Source organism: Triturus cristatus, chromosome 10 (assembly GCF_964204655.1).
Source record: "Triturus cristatus chromosome 10, aTriCri1.1, whole genome shotgun sequence".
Classification (NCBI taxonomy): Eukaryota; Metazoa; Chordata; class Amphibia; order Caudata; family Salamandridae; genus Triturus; species Triturus cristatus.
The window spans coordinates 370213767-370239131 of NC_140593.1; the positions used below are offsets into that span (position 1 = coordinate 370213767).

The 25365-nt window shown below is 39.4% G+C and overlaps 1 protein-coding gene across 1 annotated transcript in view; it reads left to right on the plus strand.

The window, feature by feature from the left end:
* DNAH11 (dynein axonemal heavy chain 11) overlaps positions 1-25365 on the plus strand; it is a 3007685-nt gene that overhangs the window by 2285632 nt on the left and 696688 nt on the right. The window contains exon 65 of the mRNA XM_085631597.1: positions 6838-6960. Within this exon, the coding sequence (XP_085487723.1) occupies positions 6838-6960 (123 nt within the window). The remainder of the gene's footprint in view (positions 1-6837; positions 6961-25365) is intronic.

Sequence of the window (25365 nt, forward strand, 5' to 3'; positions counted from 1 at the left end):
ATACACTTATTAGTATTTGATTAAAAATATATATATATATTTCCTTCAACCCTTATAATTTTATAAAGGTGTGCATAAAAGCACAAAATGAAATACTTGACCAAGTGACAGATTTTGATTATTTAGGAGTTAGAAATGTTTCTTCGTCACAGCAGATTAGTGTGCTAAAGTTACAGCAGGAGTCTATGGCTAACTCCAAAATGTATAAAAATACAAAGTCCAGAATTCTGTTGCCAGCCCTTGAATTATATAAAATTAAGGCTTAGTGGAAGGCCCTGCATGTACTGGAGTTATGGGGACATGTAAAGGAAACAAGGCTAGCCATGGTCGCAAATAAATTCATGCAGTTTTTCTTAAATCTTCCACTGGGCGCTCCTCTCGAACCTCAATTATTCGACTTGTGTGTGTGTCCGATCTCTATAACTGTCAAGTTATGACCTCTGTTGTATTGGCAAAGACTTTGGTCCATAGTGGAATTAGATCCATTGAGGTCAACCCTCAGGGAAACATTGCTCACAAAAGGATATCCAAGAATTCCTTAGCTGGTGTACGCTAAAAACCTGTTCTGTAGCTTAGACCCAGCTGCTCTTTGGGAATCTCCTGCTGATGCTCATCTGGTGCCTTAGTTTGTCATTAAAGAAAAACTAAAGGCCTTCCTGTGGGATGAAAAGCTGCAAAAATATAAAATGGGAAGTCTGACAGATAGATTGTTAGACAACAAATCTACCCCATTATTTGAACTGTTTTTTGTTAAAACTATATACACCCAGCAAAACAGCTGTATGTTAAATTTAGATTTGAGATTCTGCCAATTAACAGTTTCTATATTCGATGGAGAGAGAAATTTTGCTCCAGAACTCTATGCCCTTCTTGTAGATCTGAGTTTGCAAAGCTTCATCACGTACTTTTCTTTTTCAATGCCTATCCAGCCCCCGCAAGAGATGTATTTAGCCAGTCTGTAGCCTTTTAGGGATCAGACAATGTAAAACAGCACTGAGAATCTTATGAACTAACACGGATGATGTAATATGTGCGTCGCAAAATGTCTGTCTTCTGCATATGAGTTATACATAAAAATGTGTTTCCCACAGTTCAAAGCAACCTTGATGATGCATAATGAATTTCCAGTACTTACAATTATATCCCTTTTATGTGCAACATTTTAAACTGAATTTTGTAATGAATTGTCAGTCTTTATCATTGAACTCCTTCTATGTGCAATATTCTAAATTGAACCCTTGTATACCACTGTGAATAGACAATTAGTTGGTCTTAAGTATTTTAGTTGATTCATTTGTTGTTGTCCGATTGTAATGATTTTAACTGTTTTATATAATTGTGTGTGTTTTAAAGATGTTGCATCCAAAATAAACAAATTAAATTAAAGTATTTGATTAAACAAGACAACCTGTAAACAAATGTTAATCACTAAAATGCCTCACTGGAATTATATAAAATCCTTTCACTTGAAGTGTATCCCAAAGGTTTAGATTGTCATTTAATTATGACAGAACGAATATGGCAAACTGCATAAACAAAAGAGCCCAGAAAGGCAAACAAATTTCACAAAAGATACCCTAGACTCACCTTTGGTGTATTGGCCTAGGCGGCAAGGCAATACTCAAAGAAAATAGTTGAGCCTCTGCGCTTAAGTAACCAATCTAATATTAGAACAAAAAATTTTAAAAGCCCATAAACATCCAAGGCAAGTCTAGTTATCAAGATGAAAATGTGATTAGAAAAATGTCACGAAATATAGGAACGCGAAGCGAGGGAAATCAGAAATTGAATGAAGCACATCATTTTCAGTACAAATTTCACTAGTAATTTATATGAGCAGCTAAATGGAAAGAATAGATACATGCAGCACTAAAATGTTGCTTTTTATGAAAGTTTACTTGAGAGCAGGAGTACATCTATATGTTCACTACATGAACAGAGGCCATTCGAGCAGGACTAAAGTAAGTTACCCTGGTTGGTGCCTTTGCAGCATTGAGAAATGGATAAAGGACCCAGGAAGCTTTGGCTTTCCTGTAGGTATTTCCTTGTTTCATAAGAATTCACCCCAGTGACTCTAGCCAGTTAACTGCGAATAACTTGGAGAAAAAGATAAAAGACATTTTACCAGGGATTTGCAATTGCTTTCCAAATGTTATTAGGCAGTTCCTGTTATGTGAGTGTTCCTCAAAGTACAAGCAATCTCCTAGTGACCTTGGTGAAATTATTATTAAATATTTATAGAGCGCGACAGCTACTTCCAACGGAAGTGTCCCGGCGCTAATGTCCTACAGGCGCATGAGATTAAGCAGAGAGCGGCCTGAGCCAATCTCTAAGGTAGTCTGAATAGCCAGGTCTTCAAAGCCTTTCTGAACGGGAGTTCCTTGTCAATGAGTCTGAGATCATTAGGTAGATTGTTCCATAACATGGCCGTTTTCACGGAAAACGCACGTCCACCTGTCCTCGACTTTCTGAACCTAGGGATAATCAAAAGATTTTGTTTGCTGGATCTAAGCGTTCTTGGTGGAAGATATTTCTGCAGTCTCTGTTTCAGATACCGAGGACCTACCCCTCTAGAGGCTTTATGAGCCAACACGATGGCTTTAAACTGCACTCTTTTCGCTACTGGCAGCCAATGGAGGTTTTCCAAATGAGGCGAAATGTGATACAGTAGAGGCACATTCCTCAAAAGTCTGGCTGCGGCGTTTTGGATACGCTGCAGCCTTCTCATCAGGAAATCTGGGAGGCCAATGTACAAACTGTTAGCATAGTCAAGTTGGGAAATGATGAGGGCATGTACCACTGCCTTCCTACAGTTCATAGGAAGGAAACGTAAAAATCTTCGTAGTGTCTTCAATCTCCAAAAACACAAAGAGGAGATATGCGTGATTTGTGCCTTGCCAGACAGTTGCGAGTCAAATCTGACCCCTAAGTTCCTTGCCACCGGTACCGGTATCGGGGGTGGGTTCAGTTCTACTGGCCGCCACAACTCCGTCCGTGGAGGGGTAGGTTGATTGAAAAATAAGACCTCAGTCTTATCAGTGTTTAATTTAAGACAATTTTCGGTCATCCAGGTAGAGATGTTTAGTAGGCATTGTTTAAAATTAATGAAAGCTGTGTTATCATGTTCCTTCAAAGAGAAGATTAGCTGTGTGTCGTCTGCATAGGAGACAACTCGCACACCCAATTTCTCAATGATTGCAGCAAGGGGCGCAAGATAAACATTAAAGAGCGTCGGACTGAGTGCCGAGCCCTGTGGCACCCCCTGCGCCAAGAATCTGGAGTTAGAAACATGTGGGTGTAAAACCACCTGTTGAGACCTGCTTTCCAGGAAAGATTGAAACCAATTCAACACGGTCCCCGCCACTCCTATTCCAAGTAGTCTGTTTAGGAGGATTTTGTGGGAGACCGTGTCAAACGCTGCCGATAAATCCAATAATACCAGCATAGCACAGCTACCCTGATCAAGGGTTTCACGAATGGATTCAGAAACTTCCAGTAGGGCGGTTTCCGTACTGTAACCGGCCCTAAATCCTGATTGTGAGTCATGTAAGTGATTGTTCAATTCTAGGAAGTCTGAGAGTTGTCTCTGGACTTCCTTTTCCAGGACTTTTGCGGGGGCTGGCAATAGGGAAATAGGCCTGAAATGTTTCAGCTCCGAGGGGTCTGCATCCTCTTTTTTCAGGATGGGGCGGACCAATGCCTTTTTCCAATCAGATGGGAAGATACCAGTTTCTAAAGAGGAATTCCATAAAGCATTCAAGGTGTCATTCAGAAGAGGTGCTAAAAGTTTAAAGATTCTGGCCGGACACGGGTCAAGGGGAGAGCCGGACTTGATTTTCAGAAGTTCCGTCAGAGAGGCTGCCTTCTCAAATCTGCGGAAAGTTGACCAGTTATCTACTGTACTGATCGGAGGTATCACCTGATTTTCAGTTGAGGGAAAGGACAGAATTTTATCCTGAAAAAAAGCGGCCAATTCCTCACAGAGATTCAGAGAGGGTGAGATGGAGCTCTTTAAGGCCTGAGGATTCAGGAAGCCCTCTACTATCCTGAAAATCTCTCTGGATGGATTGTCCGCATTCAAGATTTGTTTAGCCATATACTCTCTCATCACCTTACGTTTTAGTGCGTGGAATTCTTTTAGGGCTACCTTATATACTACTTTAGCAGTAGGTTCATATTTCTTCCTCCAGACTCGCTCGTGTCTCTTACATCGGCTCTTTTCACTACGGAGCTCCGTGTTAAACCAAGGTGCTGATGGTTTATTCCTTACCACTTTACATGATTTAATTGGAGCCGATTTATCTAAGGCCGCCGTAATCCATGCACTAACAAGGGAGGTATCGAAGTTAGGATTCCCAGTCAATTTGGGGGAGGTATTGAGTAGGCCTGGGCGGTAAATTCCGTTCCGTTCGCGGAATTTGCGGAATTTGGGTAATTTCGCGTTCCGCGGAGAACGCGAAATTGCCCAAAATTCCGATTTCCGCGACTTCGCGAAATTTTTGCTTGTTCGCGTTCTCAAAATGCGTGTTCGCGAGATATTTCTCCCCGAGCACGCAAACAGCGATCGTTAACAGGAAAAAAGCATCGCGAACAAGCAATTCCGCGTGTTCGCGGAATTTCTGCGTGTTCGCGGAGATTTTTTACCGTTTCGCGGAGATTTGCGTAACGCGATTACGCAAATTCCGCCCACCCCTAGTATTGAGTAGTTCGTCCCTCATAGATTGAGGCGTAACTTTGTTCCAATTTCTCCTGAACTCTGTCACAGGCCTGCTGATGTTGCACTCACACTGCAGACTCATCCTAAACTGGACCATCATATGGTCAGACCATGTGACGGGAAGCAATTCTTCCATCTTTAGAAGAGGATCGCTGGTGAAGAGAAGGTCTAAGGTATGGCCTGCACAATGAGTGGGGGACAGTACTTTTTGCGCTAAATTCAGACTCTTTAGGGAGTCTTCTAATTGATTGGCTAGAGGGCAGCTTACGTTGTCCATATGCACATTAAAATCACCCAACACGGTGAAGTTAGAATAGCGTAAGGACAGGTTAGCAATGCAGTCAAATAGCGCTGTCCAGTAAGTGGCCAGTGTGTTCGGGGGTCTATAAATCAATAGACCTGCCATCGAAGATCTGTTGGAAAATTTCATATGAAAAGCCATGGCTTCAATAGGTCCCAGGCCTTCAATTTTCATATGAGTCATGTCCCATTCTTCCCTTAGAATTATTGCAAGCCCACCTCCTAACCTATTGTCTGCCCTATTTACATTGACCAGCCTATTACCTATCGGGACCGCTAAGTAAATATCCGGGTTTGAGCATTCTCTAAGCCACGTCTCTGTCAAGAATAGAATGTCCCACTTGTGAATCTCCAGTAGTAGCCAAATGTCCGTAGCGTGTTTAGGGAGGGATCTACAATTAATCAGGCCGGCCTTGATCAACTGGCCGTGTTTCAGATTTTGTGGGCGGTCATCCCGAGACCGTAATGCCTCCCTTTCATGGATCATAGCCTCCCTTCTGACACAACTATTTAGCTCATACTTACAAGACTCACAGTGAAATCTTGTATATCCTTTGCCTATAGAAGATGTGGTATCAGGAGCAAAACACATAGGCGCGACACAGCGAGGCTGTGAGAGTGCGAGCAGTTGGTCTCTCGTCCAGGACCTGATCAGCTGGGGAGTGGGTCGGGCAGCGTTACTAGCACTGAGCACGGTCCGAGCGCGGACGGGCGCAGATGGGCTTGCCTTAGGCGCGCCTTCGGCCGCGCCAGGGCCACAGCAATAGACTTCCTGGCAAACTAGTCCGCCCACCAGACTTCCCCCAAAATGGCCGCCGCAAGTTAGAGGAGCCCGGTTTTACGGAAAGAGCGCCTGTTCGGGACTAGAAGTGGTTACGAGTAAGCATTTAACAGCAACAATTGACTAAAATAGCTCACAAGTAAAACTGACGGTCAGGGACTAATGTGCAAAAAGGCAAAAGTGCATGTACAATTTAAAATTAAAGCAACAGTAATGAATGCAGTCGCCTTGTAGCAGGCGATTCTATCACAGGAATGTAAACGCTATCCTGCTCTCGGCTCAAGCCTCAAGAGCGAGTGGACACTGCGCGACCGCGCCAGGGCCACAGAAATAGACTTCCTGGCAAACTAGACCGCCCACCAGACTTCCCCCAAAATGGCCGCCGCAAGTTAGAGGAGCCCGTTTTTACGGAAAGAGCGCCTGTTCGGGACTAGAAGTGGTTACGAGTAAGTATTTAGCAGCAACAATTGACTAAAATAGCTCACAAGTAAAACTGATGGTCAGGGACTAATGTGCAAAAAGGCAAAAGTGCATGTACAATTTAAAATTAAAGCAACAGTAATGAATGCAGTCACCTCGTAGCAGGCAATTCTATCACAGGAATGTAAACGCTATCCTGCTCTCGGCTCAAGCCTCAAGAGCGAGTGGACCTGACAGGCTCAACCTGAACTACACCCTTGTTGGGAGCCAGCCCCTCTAAGCAACAAAAAGATTCCAGGTTATTCAGTAATTCACTCCCCCCCACCCCCTGCCCCCCACACACACATAATCTTACGTGGATAAGAGAGCCAGTGACTTGTCCACTTCAAATACAGTATTTCTTCTTGTAATAACTCTCAGTTTTGACGCAAAAGAAACAAAATTACTATAAAACACTGACAAAGGAGTTATAGTAAACAAACTTCCTTTTGCATAATGCCTTACTACTGAGGAATAGAAAGGGTTTTAGTGAGTTGGTTTATAAACTACAAACTTCTTTGTGTCATGTTTCGATTACAAGCTCACACTGTGACATTGTTTCAATGTCTGTATTTCCAAGGTACTTGAAAAACATTGAATCAGCTTTGGCCTGTGGGGATACAGTTCTTATCGAAAATCTAGATGAAAATGTGGATCCAGTCCTAGACCATCTTCTTGGAAGAAATACAATAAAACGCGGAAGGTAAATATCGGCAAAAGTGTTTGTTTATACCTCAGTACCACATTCTAACAAGCATTGGCAATGCCAATAGGTCTGGCTTTAAAGGTATGGTGTATGGTAATGTGAAGCATTACATGTAAATAGCATGAGAAGAGATAACTATTAAAAGGTCTGGTGGCTGTCGCACTGTGAAGTCAGACCTAAAAATCCTTCTAGGTTAACAATATGGAATTTTTAGATCTCGTTTGACAGTGCAGCTGTCACGTGACCATTTAATCTATACCAATTACACCTATATTATTCTATGGCTCTTTGCTATCCAGTCACATGCTCTCCACTTGTAATACCTCACATTACCATACAACATTATTTTAAAGCAGACCTATTGTTTTTGCCAATGCTTGTTTAGAAAGTGCATGCTATTTGGATGCATAAACTGTTATAAAGACAGTGCTATTTATTAAATCCCCTCTCAGATTCCTTTGCTTTTGCTATGTTGTGAGATAACTTGTTGGATATACATTTGGTTGTTCTCAAAGTAAAGATTTGCATTTATCTAGCCTTACTTAAAAAATTAAACAAAAATACTGGCCTTTTGTGAAAAGCATCTACTATGCAATAATGTTCTGTGCATTCTTTTTAAGTTCACTAACCTGATGTTCTCATTTTCAAATGCTCTTTAAGGAAACAGCTTCTCAGTATATGCAATTTGGTAAGTAAAGCTGTATTACTCACAGCTTCCATATTAATATATATCGCAAGCTGGTGCTTCATTGTTTTTCCTTTCTAGGACAGCCGGAGCAAACCACACACAGACAAAGTCACCCAAATACTGCCAAACACTTCCTCTAACAAAAAGTCATATCTATTGGTTTTGCCAAGCTTTTGTGACATTGTGCTTAGGAGAGAAGCTAGTGAATATTTTCTTTAACAAGCTTTTTAGACTGGCCTTTAGAAAGCAGATTTATTTTTAGTTTACTGAATGAGACAAAATCATTTTATAAAGAATACTTCGGTCATCATTTTACAGAGAGCTAAGTTGCAGTGGCGTAACATAAAATGGTGCCCCACCCTGCATAATGTGATGAGAGGCCCTGAGTCTCCCATATCACAAAGATATCGTTTCACCTTGGACTAAATGGGAGTCCCTTGAAGTGTTTGGCTTCCTGGAGGTTTAGGGGCCCTCCTGCACTGCTGGGGCCTGTGTTACAACCTTACTAGTTTGGTGTGAAATGTTTTAGTTTGCTTGTGTTTGGACACATTCTATGTACTTGGTTGATTTTGTCACTTTTGGAGGACTTTGCACTTTGTTGGAAAGGCACCTTTTTTTCAAGATTCTTAAGAGCGTTACAGAACACCCAGGGCCTGATTACAATGTCGGGTGACGACACCATGGCAGTCTGTAACGACCGACCATAGGTCTGCAGTTCGGACCGCCAGATTTGGATGCAACCACCCTATGGGCGGTCGAAAACATCCATTCCCCAATGGCAACTTGTGTGGCAGGTGGAAAAGCCCACAGCTCAAACTACCATTGGGAAACTGATGTTTTCAAATATCCCTGCACCTTGTGGGGGGCACCATAGGTGCCCCCTAGGCCCCATAGCGGAGGGCCGGGGAGAAGGGTGCCCTGCTAAGGGCCCCCAAATACACTTTCTGACAGCCTTTTCATGTCGGAAAGGCCGATATGAAAAGGCTGTCAGATTGTGCCATCATAATCCCAACGGCGGTGTGGAGCCTGGCTCTGCCATCATTAGAGGATTATGGTGACTTCCAATGTTCCGACGGGCTCTTTGAGGTCGTCAGAAGCGCATCGGAATCTCCACACAGGATTCACTCTGACGGCCATCATCCTAATACAGCGGTCGAACTGAAACCTACGATGTCAGTCGGAAAGACTCCTACAGCTGTTCGGAGGCTTTCCGCCCGTCATTGTAATTGGGCCCCAAGTATTTACCTGTTTCTTTCATTTGCACGTCAAGAACTACATTACAAGCCACTGACTTCAGCCATCTTTTACCATGCTTTGGGGAATTTTTACAGTTTGAGGAGGAGGCCAGTGTAATAAAGGTTATTAAGTGTGTTGCAAAACACCACCGGTTTTTGCATTTGTTTGCTAAGCCTTGCACCATATTTACACCAAGGACCTAATTTATATCTCGGGAGACGGGTTACACCATCATAACGGGGGCAGATATACTGTCCGCCAAAATATAAATCCCATTATATCATATGGGATTTATATTTAGGCAGATGGGATATCCATCACCGTTGTAAGAAATACCCAAGCAGCCTCCCTGAAGCTTGCCATACAGGCTGTAGGCTTTCTTTTGTGTGAAAGATAGAGCCGTTTCCCAGGTGACACTATATTTCATGCATGGCTATGCTGACGTTTATGCTGAAGTACTTCTTGCTTGGAGAGCATGCATTTTTATGTCCGAGGATAGGAATTTCCTTTTCCTCATGTCTTAGTATCAGAACTTTGAGTCTCTGGCACTCACAGTGGCCATGGTCACCTTCCCCTTCAGTTGGCTGTCAACAGCTGGACCGGCAATAAGGGAATGCTATTCACCAAAGAAATCACTTTGTTAATACACAGTTTCAACGCCAGGTGCAACATTGGTTATGACCTATGGGGGAAAGAGTGTAGGTGGTAGTATATTAGCTGTGCCCCTAAAATATTACACTGGGTTGTGTGGTAACGGACAATAGTTCAAGAACATATTACCTATTTATTGCTGATAAAGTTGCCCGCCATGTTTAGGGTAAAGATGCCAGCATTGTAGACTGTGAAAAAAGTGGGGGCTCATAGAAATCCAGTCATGTAATATACAAATACAGTAGAGTAGCATGTGCAAGAGTGATTGGTTGCAGAGAGGAGTCCTGAAAGACAGAAATTCCCAAAGCATTCCCATCCGCCTGCAAGAACTCTTATTTAGTGCATCTGTCTCCTCAACTGCAAGCCGTTCACGGTTAAGGATGACCTGTAAAGGACATACAAGGACCATTCAAATATTGTGATTCTCATAGGTTGAGGGTGGACTGCATAACAGCTGGTGTTCCTACAGCTTTTCAAATTGTGGATGCACATGTGCAAGCATGTGCCAGATAAGGAAATATAATATTCAATTCATTTATTAGGTCTGCAGGAAACTTATTTTGGCATTTCTATTATCCACGCACCCACTGAATGCTTAAGCTGCCTCAACCAATGTATGTGATTTACTTCTGCTACTATTACTGTGCCTAAACACTGGCAACTCTCTATCGTTCACATAGAACAACTATTATTCCTCATAACGAATGAGCATCCCATCCCAGCAGACCGCAGCAAGACACCACTTGAAGTAGTAGGACAAAGACAGACGGGCTGTCACAATAATTTTTGAAAACACTTCAGTAGTCGGGAGGAGTCGCACACACAATGTTTTGGTGATACTGGCACAGATGGAAAGATTGTGTAGAACAATTTGAAGCAATACTTTAAGACCTGGTGTTGTACACCAACTTTCTTCTGCACTTATATATTTTGAAGCTGTCATGCACATGCTAATTTTTTTGCAACCCTCGCGTAAGTGGGAGGAGCTACACACAAACATATTAAAATTGTTTTCCAACACTCTGACAGGTGGTGTGTGTCACTCCCAGCTATTTAGGGGGACATTGGTGCGGATAGAGGGGTTGTATACAAGATGTTTTGATTACACAGATGTAAGTCGTTACATACAACAACAGTTTAAGGTAACACTCTCTTGGTGGAGGGTAATGCTCAGCAAGAATTTTTGACAGCATTCGCTCACATGAAAAGAGCACTGCACAACAATGCTTGGTCACACTCGCACTGCAAGATGGAGTCAGGCACAACAATTTTCAGTGACGTTTGCACAGTTGATAGTGATGATGCTTGCCGGAGTCTACATTAGCTTTCCCAATGATTAAGCATGCCAAATGTGAGTGAAGGTTTTATATCCTTTTACTGACACCAGGTAGGTATTAGCTTCAAGACAGAAGGTCATTTACATTAGGCAGTTTAAAACCAAACCACCAAGATGGTAGAGATACCAATATTTTATTATGTGCAGAGTATGTTGGAGAAGATGTATGCAGCCTCTAAATACACTTCCTCATTCCCCAGCTTCAGGTAGTAGGGCTCCAAATAGTGCTAAGGGTTAATGAAGACGGACCTGCTGCTCATTCACTGACATCCCATATTGTGTGAATAATAGTAGCAGATGGCCTCTACGCCCCATTACCCCAGATTCCTCATCCTCCCATTCTTCCTCTTGATTTTCATTGCCCTTTATTCCTTCAACTTATGCATCCCCTCCTATTGCAGGTCATGCTACCATAAATTCCTATTTCTCTGCACTTTCTTCTCCCAATTTGATTCCTCCTCTTCATCTACTGTCACTTTGCCAACTTTATAGCAGTTGGCCAGTCAATATCTTCATGGGCAGCCTGTTATGTTTCCTTTAGAATGTACAAAATCTGTTCTGAAAGCTCAGACTCTCGAAAGGAGGACATCATTTTCACATTCACCTCTGTCATTATGGTCTCTGTACTCCCTGGAAGAATGTATGATGTCCAGGACCTCCACTTGTGTTCCTCCTGGTGTGAATAATAGAAGCAGCCCTCACAACAATAAAATAAAAATGAATCACAAATATCTAAGAGCAAGAAATGAGCAATCCAAACTTCAATGCTCATTGATAATAGATGAAATTTGAGGGTATAGGAGCACCCATCCACTTCTAGGTGGACAACTCCCAACTTTACGTCAAGATATTAACCATTCATTACATTCACAATCTCCGCTATTTCTTTGCAAAACTTAAATAATGGAAGTCGGGCAATTTTTGGTACTTCATTCCTAAAACTGAAATCTTTTTCATTTCTCTAAAATGTAGAAGCAAATTTGACACCCTCATTGATCAGTGCACTTTAGGGGGGACTGCGTTTTGCTACTTCACCTGAAAATTCGGAGAAATCGCTGAAATGTACATTTGATATAACACTATCACTTATCACAAACTGCAACGGAATTGTTAAGTAAACTAGTTTTATTCTGGACTCCTTCAAACCTATCAAACACTCTCATGTTTGTATAATGTGCTAGTCAGACTTTGACATTGCTTTTACTGCTAGTGTTCCTCAAGCTTCGTTTACCCGCATCAAAGAAGCTCTTTATTCAACAGCCAGTTTTCTGTAAACCACAAACCCATTCAATCACATCTTTCTCATGCTGAAGAACAACATTGTCTTCCCCCATATCGTCCAATCACATTATTGAATTCAGATTATAAAGTTATCACAAAACTTTTAGCTAACAGATTCAACACAATAGCACCAAATTTGATTCACATTGATCAAAACAGCTTTATTTATTGCAGGGAGACAGCTAGGGACGAATGCACACTCTTTAGCCGAATCACTAGATTACTTTGAGACCAAGAATATACCGGCCCTGGTGCTCTTGCTGGATGCAGATAAGGCATTTGACCTTGTGGTCTGGGAGATGCTATTTCGTATCTTGTCTTGATTTGGCATACCGCCTCAGATCACAGGGCTGATACAAAGAATGTGCCACAGTGCAGAAGCCAGCATTATTGTCAATTCTGCCGAGGTAGGAAAATTCAGTGTTAAGTGAGGGACCAGACAAGGCTGCCCGCTGTCCCCCATTTTATTTGCCATTTTTATCGAGCCACTGGCCATTGCAATCTGAGACCATGCCGATATTCGTCCCCCTTTGCCATCTATGTGGAAATTAAAACTATACGCAGACGATATTTTGTTAATTTTCTACTGTGATAAGTGGGTTCAGGCAGGTATAAAATTAATAAAATGAAACAAATAATATTATGTGGATGTAAGCCAGATGTTTGGAGAGGTAAAGGAAAGGGCAAAAAATAATGAAAGGAAAAGTGTGCAGTAAATGGTATGTTAACTCTAGATAATATCCCAATGTTATTTTAAAAAAAGATATAAATAAAGAAAAAAATGGAACTAACAGATCTTATAGACAAAATATATTCTTTTTAATAGATTTTTTGATTAGTAATTTATATGAATGAATAATTATTCCTGATTTGATTAATACAAAAAATATATACCTAAACAATGATAATTTCAACAATCAATTTGAGTGATACACAAAATACACATAATCTGACAAATGGTATAACCAAAAATGTATATATGCATGGAACAAGACAAAACCCTAATGGGGATGAGTATCTTCACATTTAGCACAACGCGTTTCGGCTAAGCCTTCATCAGGTGTCCGTTCACGGTGAATTAACTAGACAAAAACAAATCAATTTATTTACAATCAGATAGTTAATTATCAAGAGTTAATCACTGTTTTAAAAAAACTCAAGTGTTGAGTTTAATGCACACAAGTATATATTATACATGATACAAAAAGTTTAAGGTTCCTAACGTTGTACCAACAAGGTTTAACCATTGAAAATTACACACAATTCAAAGGTAAGTGAATATCCAGAATAGATGAAAAATGAAAGATAGAACCTCACCCAAGTGTTCTAAAGAAAAATAAAGCACTAAAATAAAGTGACAGTAAACCACTAATTGGAAGATGAATGCAAGTAGGTTTTAATATACCTGAGTAGTAATAAGAGCAAAAAGGGACACTCGATAACCAAAAATCTAGCTAGATGGACAATCTCCAATATGATTTTCAGCTCTGATGGGAAAACGGGCTGTAAAGAAAATTTGACATGATAGTTGAAAACCAAAGAATATATGAAATGTGGCCAAATCTTGTGCTGAGAGATGGTATATACCTAAGTTAGATCAAGCGGTTGCCTCTTTCCACAAACTGACCCCAATATTGGGTTAAATGGGGTATTAGGATACACGAACCAGGTACCTAATGCAAAAGGAATGAAACCTAGGTTAAAGGTTTCGTGATGCCTGTTATACCATAAGGGTCCATTATTTTGTACAATTGCTTAATTGAACTGGAGCTACACTACATGCGATGTAAAGAGTGTATGGAGCAAAAGTACCTTAAATTCCTTTATGGATGATTAGAGTGTGTAAATACTGCAAAAACAGAGGAACCGAGTCAATCAATAGTCATGCACCACAGTTAGCCTAAAAAGAAAATAAATGAAACTGAAATATGATCCCATTAAATGAGCATAATGGAAAAATAATTTTGTTTCCCCTTAATACAGAAAGAAATGAATAACTCTCCCTCATTATACAAGATAAGTAAAGGGAGACTAACCTGCTGGTAATATGATACCATATCCTACTTCCTGAAACTTGTGAGGGAGTATGTGATTAATGCCATTCTTCTCAAATGTGCAGCCTCTGGTTGATATATAAAGCGACTGGAAACAAGATCAAAGAGAGATACACACGAAATATTTAATAGTGTACCTTATATGCACCTGTTTCATAACAGAGAAAACTTACTGGCTCTACTAATAAGATGGGACAATTTAATATAGAACCTTGTCCAACTGATCAAATTATCCCGCTAAAACTAAAGTATAAGCTAAATAGATAATCTGTAATCTGTGCAAATATAACAATAGTTCTTGTCCGGTCGTAAACTAAGTTATGTCAAATACGAATGAATTAAAAGAAAAATTACCCTGCATGGAAGTGAAGCAAGCAAGGGTATGACAAGCCCGAAATACATGCAGTCCGGGCCAACAGCAGTAAATGAAAAACGTGAGCCAAATGCCGTGGCAGACTAAGTTGAATGCGGGTTAACTAAAAATGAAAGTGACCCCGCGTAAAAGTTAGATGGGCGAAAATAACACAAGCCAAAAATGCATGCGGTCGGCTCCGACGGTAATTAATTAAGAGCACAAACCCCGGGACGGAAACCCGTTACTTACTGTTGGGCAGTGATCTGGCACAGATCGTGGCGCGAAGCGTACAGCATGAAGCGGAGTTGTCGTTTTATGTGCTCGGCGTGGGGAGCCTGATGAGCACAAACATAGAAACTAGAGTATGCATGTCGAAATGAAAAACAGACAAAAGGAAAGCTTATGGCCAGCGCCATATTGGAAAGGGGGCTCACCTCGTCACCGGTAATGTTAACTGTGCTAACACGGAACTGGAAACGAATAAAAACTATGGATAAAGTAACATAGAGGACCTCTATTTAAAAGATGATTTCAACACATCAAAATCTCAGATGTGTCTAGTGGTAGAAATAGTGCCACAAAATCCATGTACAATAATCGAAGCGTGCAAAATTTATCAAAATGGGCAACCGTAATAATAATGAAAAACAGACTAAAAGTCTAAAGAGAAACTATTAAACAAAATGAAAATTTAAGGGCAATAATGCTAACGTAAAAAATGCAATGATGATATTAGCCACTATTTTTGATAGCTTGATCCCATGGGATTTCCTGATTAAGCCCTGTAATTGCTGTGCCCAGAGTAAAAATCCAGAAAACTTCTCTTAACTTTCTGGTTTTCTCCGTAGTTGAACCTATTTTAGGGTAAATTTTTTCCAAAATGTACCATTGTATAGCTTCAGGCGCATGATTATGGTCCACATAATGTTGCACCATGGGTGCTTGAAGTTTCCTGGTACGGATAGCTGAACGATGTTCTGTAAGTCTGGTGTTAAAGCTTCTCCCTGTTTCACCAACATAACCAAGAAGACATGGACAAATGAGCAAGTACACTACATCTGTCGTTTTACAGTTATTAAGGCTCTTGGGTGATATTAATTGCCCATTAAATTTGAAAGTCGATGATTCGATGGCTGTATCGCAAGATTTACAAGTGGAACATTTAAAGTTACCCACCACTGCTTTGTTACCTGAAATATTTGTTTGTAGAAAAGTGTTGGTATGTTTAATTCTTGAATTAACCACATGATCTTTTAAACTTTTATTGCGTCTAAACGCAAAAGAGAGGTTTAGGGATGGCTCTGTCAGTGTTTAAAATTGGCCAACTTTGATAAACTGCCTGACGTAATCTATCATTAAGCATGGAATGTCTCGTGATAAAGACCAAAGGAGGATCCTTATTAGGCTTGATATTAGATAGTAAATGTTGCCTATCAAAGAAACGCGCTCTTTTGTACGAATCTCGTACAATATTTTTAGGGTACCCTCTGGCCAAAAACGTATTTTTCATACTCAATGATCTGTCATCATAGTCTTTTATATTTGTGCAATTACGCCGCAGGCGTAAGAACTCACCGAAAGGTATACTGTTCTTTTGAGTAACCGGGTGAAAGCTGTCATAGTGTAACAGGGTATTTCTTGCTTTGGGTTTGATGTACAAGTCCACTGCAAGATTACCCTTATCATGTTTGATCTGAATATCTAGATATTCCACTTTTTCGGAACTTATGTTATGTGTGAAATGAATATTATCATCGCAGAGATTAATCCACTCGATAAATTCCCACAGTTTTTCTTGTGTATCTGTCCAAATGAAAAAGACATCATCTATGAATCGTGACCATTTGGTCACTGATTCATAAAAAGGCTCTAATTCATTGAATACAAATTTTTTCTCGAAAAGGGACATGTAGATATTAGCCACCGTGGGGGCACAAGATGCCCCCATGCTGACACCTTGTTGTTGTTTGAATAGTTGAGTATTGAATTCAAACACATTATCTTCCAGGACCACTTTAAGGCATTCTAGAACGAAGAGAGTGGGGCATTTGATATTATAGGCATTGATGAACCAATGGACCGCATTTATAGCACCTTCGATAAGGATGTTACTATAAAGGGCTTCGATGTCCATGGTTACTAGAAATTGTGTGTCTGGGCAGAATGGTGTATTTTCGACTAAATTGATAATGTGTCGAGTGTCTTGAACAAATGCTGGTGTTCTTGAGACATGAGTACATAGTAAGGCATCTACATACTTGGCCAATGGTTCGGTGACTGACCCTATGGTGGTAACTATGGGTCTGAGGGGGGGATCTATGGCATTTTTATGAATTTTCGGTATGCCATAGATACTAGCCATCTTAGGTTTTTCCTTGTTAAGGAAGGACCATTCCTTGTCACAGATATCACCATCTCTTAAAGCTTTGTTAGTTAATCTCTGTATTTTCTTTATGGTGTTAGATGTAGGGTCTCTGGTAAAAGGACAGTAGAAACGAGTATCTCCAAGCATATGTACCATTTTGGAGATATAGGCGGATGTATCGTAAACAACAATACCTCCTCCCTTATCACACGTTTTAATGGTTTTGTGCTGTGTGTGTTTCAAATCTTGCAAAGCCAAGTATTCATCTTGGCTTAAGTTAAAAGGTGTCTTCTGCACATGCTTGGTGATATTCATGATTTTATTATAGACAACTCGTTCAAACACCGCCACCTCAGGTGGCAGTTGTTCAATGGTAGGTGTGAACTGGGAGGGTGGTGCCAAGCCAGAAGTATTAGTAGTTTCCAGTTGTGTGTCTTTAGTACTGAAAAAAACTTTTAATCTGATTTTTCTGAAAAAAGCTTTTAAATCTCTAAACAACTCGAACTTGTTTAAGCCTGAATGGGGGGCAAAGGTTAATCCTTTAGATAACAGCGAGATGGTAGATGCTGTTAATGAGGAACTGCTGAGGTTGAAAATAGGTAATTTCTCTATTCCCTCCAATATTGCGCATTGCGCGTAACTAGGTATTGATTGAAATCCATCGCTGGATTGCCCTGGAAGCGCGGCTGGTATTGCGTGTTGGTTTGAAATCGTGGCTGATATTGAGGTCGCCAGTTGTTGCCTCTGTTGTATCGCCTCCCTAAAAAAGGTTGTGCACCTCGTTGTCTTCTATATTGGTGTCCATTGCCCCTGGATTCAAAACCTCCTGACTGACCCTCACTATCTGAGTCTGAGGTGTCTGAGAAAGTGAGTACCTTTCTACCAAGTCCAGATGGTCTGTATGGTTCATATAGCGTGTTGTCGGTTTGATTGTAGAAGCTGTCTGACAGATAAGGATAAGCTGTTTCTTTACTAAAAAAGCGTACATCTTTCTTTAATTTTTCTAGTTTACGCTTAGTTAGATACTCTGTATAAGAGTGCAAATCCTTATCAATTTCTTCTAGCTTTTTCTTAGCCTCTTCTACTATGCATGATGCTTTGATTTTATTTTCTAAATCCAGGATTTCTGCTGTTAATTTTTCTAGGACCTCTTTGGCTGTCTCAACTATTAGCATCATATAATCGCGAGAGCAGCGGTTGGAAATCATGGCCCAACGTTCTAGGAACTTTTTAATATGTACAAACAAGCCCGGTATATTTCTTACCCTTAATCCCTGGGGAATGACCCCAGCTTTAAGGTATTCTAGCATATACTGTCTGTGAAGTTCTATTCGTTTGATTTTTTTTCTTAGGGCTAAAAGTACCAAGGCATCATCATTCTTATCGGTGGTATTCGTCATTTGGTGACCAAAATGTGCTGAATTACCTACCATATTGGCAAATTGTTCATCTGTGAACCCAAAAGTGGGGAGATTGGCCATGACTGAAAGAAAAAATGTTTTTTAAGAAAGATTAAGGTGACCGGTGAGATCACAAAGAAATAAAAGAAAATGAAGGAAAAATATATGTGTAAGAAAAATTGTAGATTAACCTAACTTTTATGTAAAGGAACCTTAAACTCATTATTTGCGTGTCAGTAGGACTACTAAAAAAGCGACACCCCTCACAGACTAGCCGCGAGATTAATTTGTTTTGGAAATAAGGGGCCCCTGCTGAATTGATAATACACCCTGGCAGGGAAAGCTAGGAGAGGTAAAGGAAAGGGCAAAAAATAATGAAAGGAAAAGTGTGCAGTAAATGGAATGTTAACTCTAGATAATATCCCAATGTTATTTTAAATAAAGATATAAATAAAGAAAAAAATGGAACTAACAGATCTTATAGACAAAATATATTCTTTTTAATAGATTTTTTGATTAGTAATTTATATGAATGAATAATTATTCCTGATTTGATTAATACAAAAAATATATACCTAAACAATGATAATTTCAACAATCAATTTGAGTGATACACAAAATACACATAATCTGACAAATGGTATAACCAAAAATGTATATATGCATGGAACAAGACAAAACCCTAATGGTGATGAGTATCTTCACATTTCGCACAACGCGTTTCGGCTAAGCCTTCATCAGGTGTCCGTTCACGGTGATTTAACTAGACAAAAAACAAATCAATTTATTTACAATCAGATAGTTAATTATCAAGAGTTAATCACTGTTTTAAAAAAAACTCAAGTGTTGAGTTTAATGCACACAAGTATATATTATACATGATACAAAAAGTTTAAGGTTCCTAACGTTGTACCAACAAGGTTTAACCATTGAAAATTACACACAATTCAAAGGTAAGTGAATATCCAGAATAGATGAAAAATGAAAGATAGAACCTCACCCATGTGTTCTAAAGAAAAATAAAGCACTAAAATAAAGTGACAGTAAACCACTAATTGGAAGATGAATGCAAGTAGGTTTTAATATACCTGAGTAGTAATAAGAGCAAAAAGGGACACTCGATAACCAAAAATCTAGATAGATGGACAATCTCCAATATGATTTTCAGCTCTGATGGAAAAACGGGCTGTAAAGAAAATTTGACATGATAGTTGAAAACCAAAGAATATATGAAATGTGGCCAAATCTTGTGCTGAGAGATGGTATATACCTAAGTTAGATCAAGCGGTTGCCTCTTTCCACAAACGGACCCCAATATTGGGTTAAATGGGGTATTAGGATACACGAACCAGGTACCTAATGCAAAAGGAATGAAACCTAGGTTAAAGGTTTCGTGATGCCTGTTATACCATAAGGGTCCATTATTTTGTACAATTGCTTAATTGAACTGGAGCTACACTACATGCGATGTAAAGAGTGTATGGAGCAAAAGTACCTTAAATTCCTTTATGGATGATTAGAGTGTGTAAATACTGCAAAAACAGAGGAACCGAGTCGATCAATAGTCATGCACCACAGTTAGCCTAAAAAGAAAGTAAATGAAACTGAAATATGATCCCATTAAATGAGCATAATGGAAAAAGAATTTTGTTTCCCCTTAATACAGAAAGAAATGAATAACTCTCCCTCATTATACAAGATAAGTAAAGGGAGACTAACCTGCTGGTAATATGATACCATATCCTACTTCCTGAAACTTGTGAGGGAGTATGTGATTAATGCCATTCTTCTCAAATGTGCAGCCTCTGGTTGATATATAAAACGACTGGAAACAAGATCAAAGAGAGATACACACGAAATATTTAATAGTGTACCTTATATGCACCTGTTTCATAACAGAGAAAACTTACTGGCTCTACTAATAAGGTGGGACAATTTAATATAGAACCTTGTCCAACTGATCAAATTATCCCGCTAAAACTAAAGTATAAGCTATATAGATAATCTGTAATCTGTGCAAATATAACAATAGTTCTTGTCCGGTCGTAAACTAGAGTGCCGTGGCAAGTTATGTCAAATACGAATGAATTAAAAGAAAAATTACCCTGCATGGAAGTGAAGCAAGCAAGGGTATGACAAGCCCGAAATACATGCAGTCCGGGCCAACAGCAGTAAATGAAAAACGTGAGCCAAATGCCGTGGCAGACTAAGTTGAATGCGGGTTAACTAAAAATGAAAGTGACCCTGCGTAAAAGTTAGATGGGCGGAAATAACACAAGCCAAAAATGCATGCGGTCGGCTCCGACGGTAATTAATTAAGAGCACAAACCCCGGGACGGAAACCCGTTACTTACTGTTGGGCAGAGATCTGGCTCAGATCGTGGCGCGAAGCGTACAGCGTGAAGCGGAGTTCTCGTTTTATGTGCTCGGCGTGGGGAGCCTGATGAGCACAAACATAGAAACTAGAGTAGGCATGGTCGAAATGAAAAACAGACAAAAGGAAAGCTTATGGCCAGCGCCATATTGGAAAGGGGGCTCACCTCGTCACCGGTAATGTTAACTGTGCTAACACGGAACTGGAAACGAATAAATACTATGGATAAAGTAACATAGAGGACCTCTATTTAAAAGATGATTTCAACACATCAAAATCTCAGATGTGTCTAGTGGTAGAAATAGTGCCACAAAATCCATGTACAACAATCGAAGCGTGCAAAATTTATCAAAATGGGCAACCGTAATAATAATGAAAAACAGACTAAAAGTCTAAAGAGAAACTATTAAACGAAATGAAAATTTAAGGGCAATAATGCTAACGCAAAAAATGCAATGATGATATTAGCCACTATTTTTGATAGCTTGATCCCACGGGATTTCCTGATTAAGCCCTGTAATTGCTGTGCCCAGAGTAAAAATCCAGAAAACTTCTCTTAACTTTCTGGTTTTCTCCGTAGTTGAACCTATTTTAGGGTAAATTTTTTCCAAAATGTACCATTGTATAGCTTCAGGCGCATGATTATGGTCCACATAATGTTGCACCATGGGTGCTTGAAGTTTCCTGGTACGTATAGCTGAACGATGTTCTGTAAGTCTGGTGTTAAAGCTTCTCCCTGTTTCACCAACATAACCAAGAAGACATGGACAGATGAGCAAGTACACTACATCTGTCGTTTTACAGTTATTAAGGCTCTTGGGTGATATTAATTGCCCATTAAATTTGAAAGTCGATGATTTTTGGTACTTCATTCCTAAAACTGAAATCTTTTTCATTTCTCTAAAATGTAGAAGCAAATTTGACACCCTCATTGATCAGTGAACTTTAGGGGGGACTGCGTTTTGCTACTTCACCTGAAAATTCGGAGAAATCGCTGAAATGTACATTTGATATAACACTATCACTTATCACAAACTGCAACGGAATTGTTAAGTAAACTAGTTTTATTCTGGACTCCTTCAAACCTATCAAACACTCTCATGTTTGTATAATGTGCTAGTCAGACTTTGACATTGCTTTTACTGCTAGTGTTCCTCAAGCTTCGTTTACCCGCATCAAAGAAGCTCTTTATTCAACAGCCAATTTTCTGTAAACCACAAACCCCTTCAATCACATCTTTCTCATGCTGAGGAACAACATTGTCTTCCCTCATATCATCCAATCACATTATTGAATTCAGATTATAAAGTTATCACAAAACTTTTAGCTAACAGATTCAACACAATAGCACCAAATTTGATTCACATTGATCAAAACAGCTTTATTTATTGCAGGGAGACAGCTAGGGACGAATGCACACTCTTTAGCCGAATCACTAGATTACTTTGAGACCAAGAATATACCGGCCCTGGTGCTCTTGCTGGATGCAGATAAGGCATTTGACCTTGTGGTCTGGGAGATGCTATTTCGTATCTTGTCTTGATTTGGCATACTGCCTCAGATCACAGGGCTGATACAAAGAATGTGCCACAGTGCAGAAGCCGGCATTATTGTCAATTCTGCCGAGGTAGGAAAATTCAGTGTTAAGTGAGGGACCAGACAAGGATGCCCGCTGTCCCCCATTGTATTTGCCATTTTTATCGAGCCACTGGCCATTGCAATCTGAGACCATGCCGATATTCGTCCCCCTTTGCCATCTATGTGGAAATTAAAACTATACGCAGACGATATTTTGTTAATTTTCTACTGTGATAAGCGGGTTCAGGCAGGTATAAAATTAATAAAATGAAACAAATAATATTATGTGGATGTAAGCCAGATGTTTTACATATGGATATTGCCTCATGTGCGAATTCTCATCCAAAAAGATATTTAGGAATTTAGTTCTTGCCACGTATTGCGGATTTAAATTTCTGTCAGCTGCTTTTAAAAGTACAGGATTTATTATCACACTGGAACTCTCTTCCATTAACCATTATTGGGAGGGTTTCGCTGATTAAGATGTCTGTACTCCCGTTATTCAATTTCTTATTTTCAGCTATTCCGTGTGTCTTAACTGCATCTTTTTTTAAAAAAGGTCAAGTCCATGTTTAGGTCCTTTATTCGGGAAAAAAACTCCCCGAATTGAACTGAGCACTTTATATGAGGATTTGGAGAAAGGTGGGCTAGCGCTCCCCAATCTTAGAGATTACTATTTTGCATACTTTTTACAATATATGTCTAGGTTTAAATTAGAATCACACACAGGAATATTTGAGAACTACTTTATGCTGTTAATCTGCACAGAGCACCAGATATGATAGCCACAAAAAATAGCCAAATCTCCCGAACAAATCCGCTATAAGAGCATGCAGTGTTTTTTTCGAAAAACGCCTGGATTTTTTAGAAGATGCGCAATCCTTGTTTTAACATTGGAACCCCCTTATCCAAACACGCTTCTGAATTAGGAACTAAAGTTTCATGTGAAATATTCCAAAAATGGGCTAAAGCTGGGTTTAGGAAAATCTGACTTTATCGTGATGGAAAGGTGGCTCAATATTTCCAAAATCCACGATTTAATCCAAAATGATTTCCTTCTCCTTGGCTCTATTAGAATGCTGTATAAAACTATCATTTGGATCTGGGTCAATTAAATGAGAGTAAAAAGATGAGGCCCGCGCTGTTTGAAGCAGAAGTACATAGGAGACCTGGGAATGGAAAAAACTTTCGACCTCTACAAGAGGTCCGGACCTTACTCAGAAAGCAATGACAAAATGGGAAAAACATGAAGGGTTGGAATTAACAGCTAGAATGTGGCCTTAGGTTGATAAATTTAATTTTAGCGTGTTACATGAAGCTAATTGGCACCAGTTGTTTTTTTTTAGCAACTGGCTACTATACAGAACACCACATTTTCTTTCCCAGATTAACCCTAACCAGTCCAGTCACTGGTTCTGCTGTTTAAATCAACCGGCAGCTAATTGGACGCATACAATCACTCAGTGTCTTTTGTTCCAGGGGTTCTGGAATTAAATATTTTGGTATTTGGAGATCGAGTGCTCAATTAAATTGCTATCCAATTGCTGGCTGAAATCCTGGGAGATGATCCATCTCTCTGCCTATCTGATAAATGGGTGAAACTAATATATATCGCAATGGCAGTGGCTAGGTCCCTTCTGCTCCAAAAATGGCGATCACGACTGTTTCCAACAATGTGTGTGTGGGCTTGGAAAATGAAGCAAGTTAGAAATAGTGAAAGGCTATATGCAATGCGAAACGGGGGGTATCGGGAGATTTGAAAAACTGTGGGAACGGTATTTTGATTAAATACTAAGGCCAGATCAAAGGACCTTAATACCATCCCACTAATTTATTTTCATTTCGTATTATCTATTTCTTCTGTATTTTAGAGAGATGTACATTGTTCATTTCAAGGGGTTATTAGTATGATGATTATATATACATTATGCATTTATTAGGATCGACATTTTGCACATTTGCACATCCTTTTCTAGTTTGCACTTTACGGACTTTATGTACTTTCATTGCTTTTTATCGCAAAAATCTGTATTATATCTGGTTTCTAATTATTCTTAAACCAATGTGAATCTTGCTCTTATTCTGTTCTGTACATTTTTTTTATATATATTCCTGAACATGTATGCTGTATTTATTGATTAGTGGTGCATAACCAAGAAATGATATTGTATTATATGGATGAATTGGCAATTTTGCTGAATCTCAATAAAAACAATTTAAAAAATATTGTCTTCCCTTCAAAGTGAGGATTAAATTTGAGATTTGCTGTTTCACTAATGTAACCATATGTTTAAGCTAAATCCACTATCTGGAGAATCTTTTCAACACCAAACCTAACTTAAGTCATAATTATTTAAACTTTAAAAATTCAAATTTAATACCACTCAAGCGCTGAACCTGATTTTATCAGGTGCCCAAAATATTCTGAAACTCTGCCATCAGACTGAAGAATCAAAACCGCACTCCCGTCCTTCAGGAGGCGACTAAAAACCTACTACTTGCACATGTACCTGAATGACTATAAATTCCACTGAATCTGGAGTCTTCTCCACAAGCTGACTATTCCAACTTAGTTAATGTTTTACTGCTGTTATCTCATTATGATATGCTTTCCGTTTACTGTGTTACACACGGTTCGATTATGTTGTGAAATTAAAACTGTTTAATAAATGAACAAAGTAATTTTAGCACTCAAAACGTTACATCTACATTCTCAAAAACAAAGCAATGACAACAACCTTTTTTAAAGTGCATTTGAAAAAAATATATTTTCTAGAACTGCAATAAAAAATGAATCCCCAATAAAATGACGAGATATGTGTATGACCAACTTGTCCGTCCAAAAACGATTTAGCTCATTAAAGAAGTACATAGCATGATTTACTATATACCCTTCAAGGACATGCAAATAAACAATCCAATACAAGAAAAGAAGCCCACAACAAAGCAAGCTGTCCATAATAAAATACAGATGTAGGGTAAAAAAAAGTAAACAGTACATACCAAAAATGCAACCCCAAAAAGGAAGATGACTGAAGGTTAATGAATCATACAACAGATATGAATTAGAGAAGCGGAAAGAAA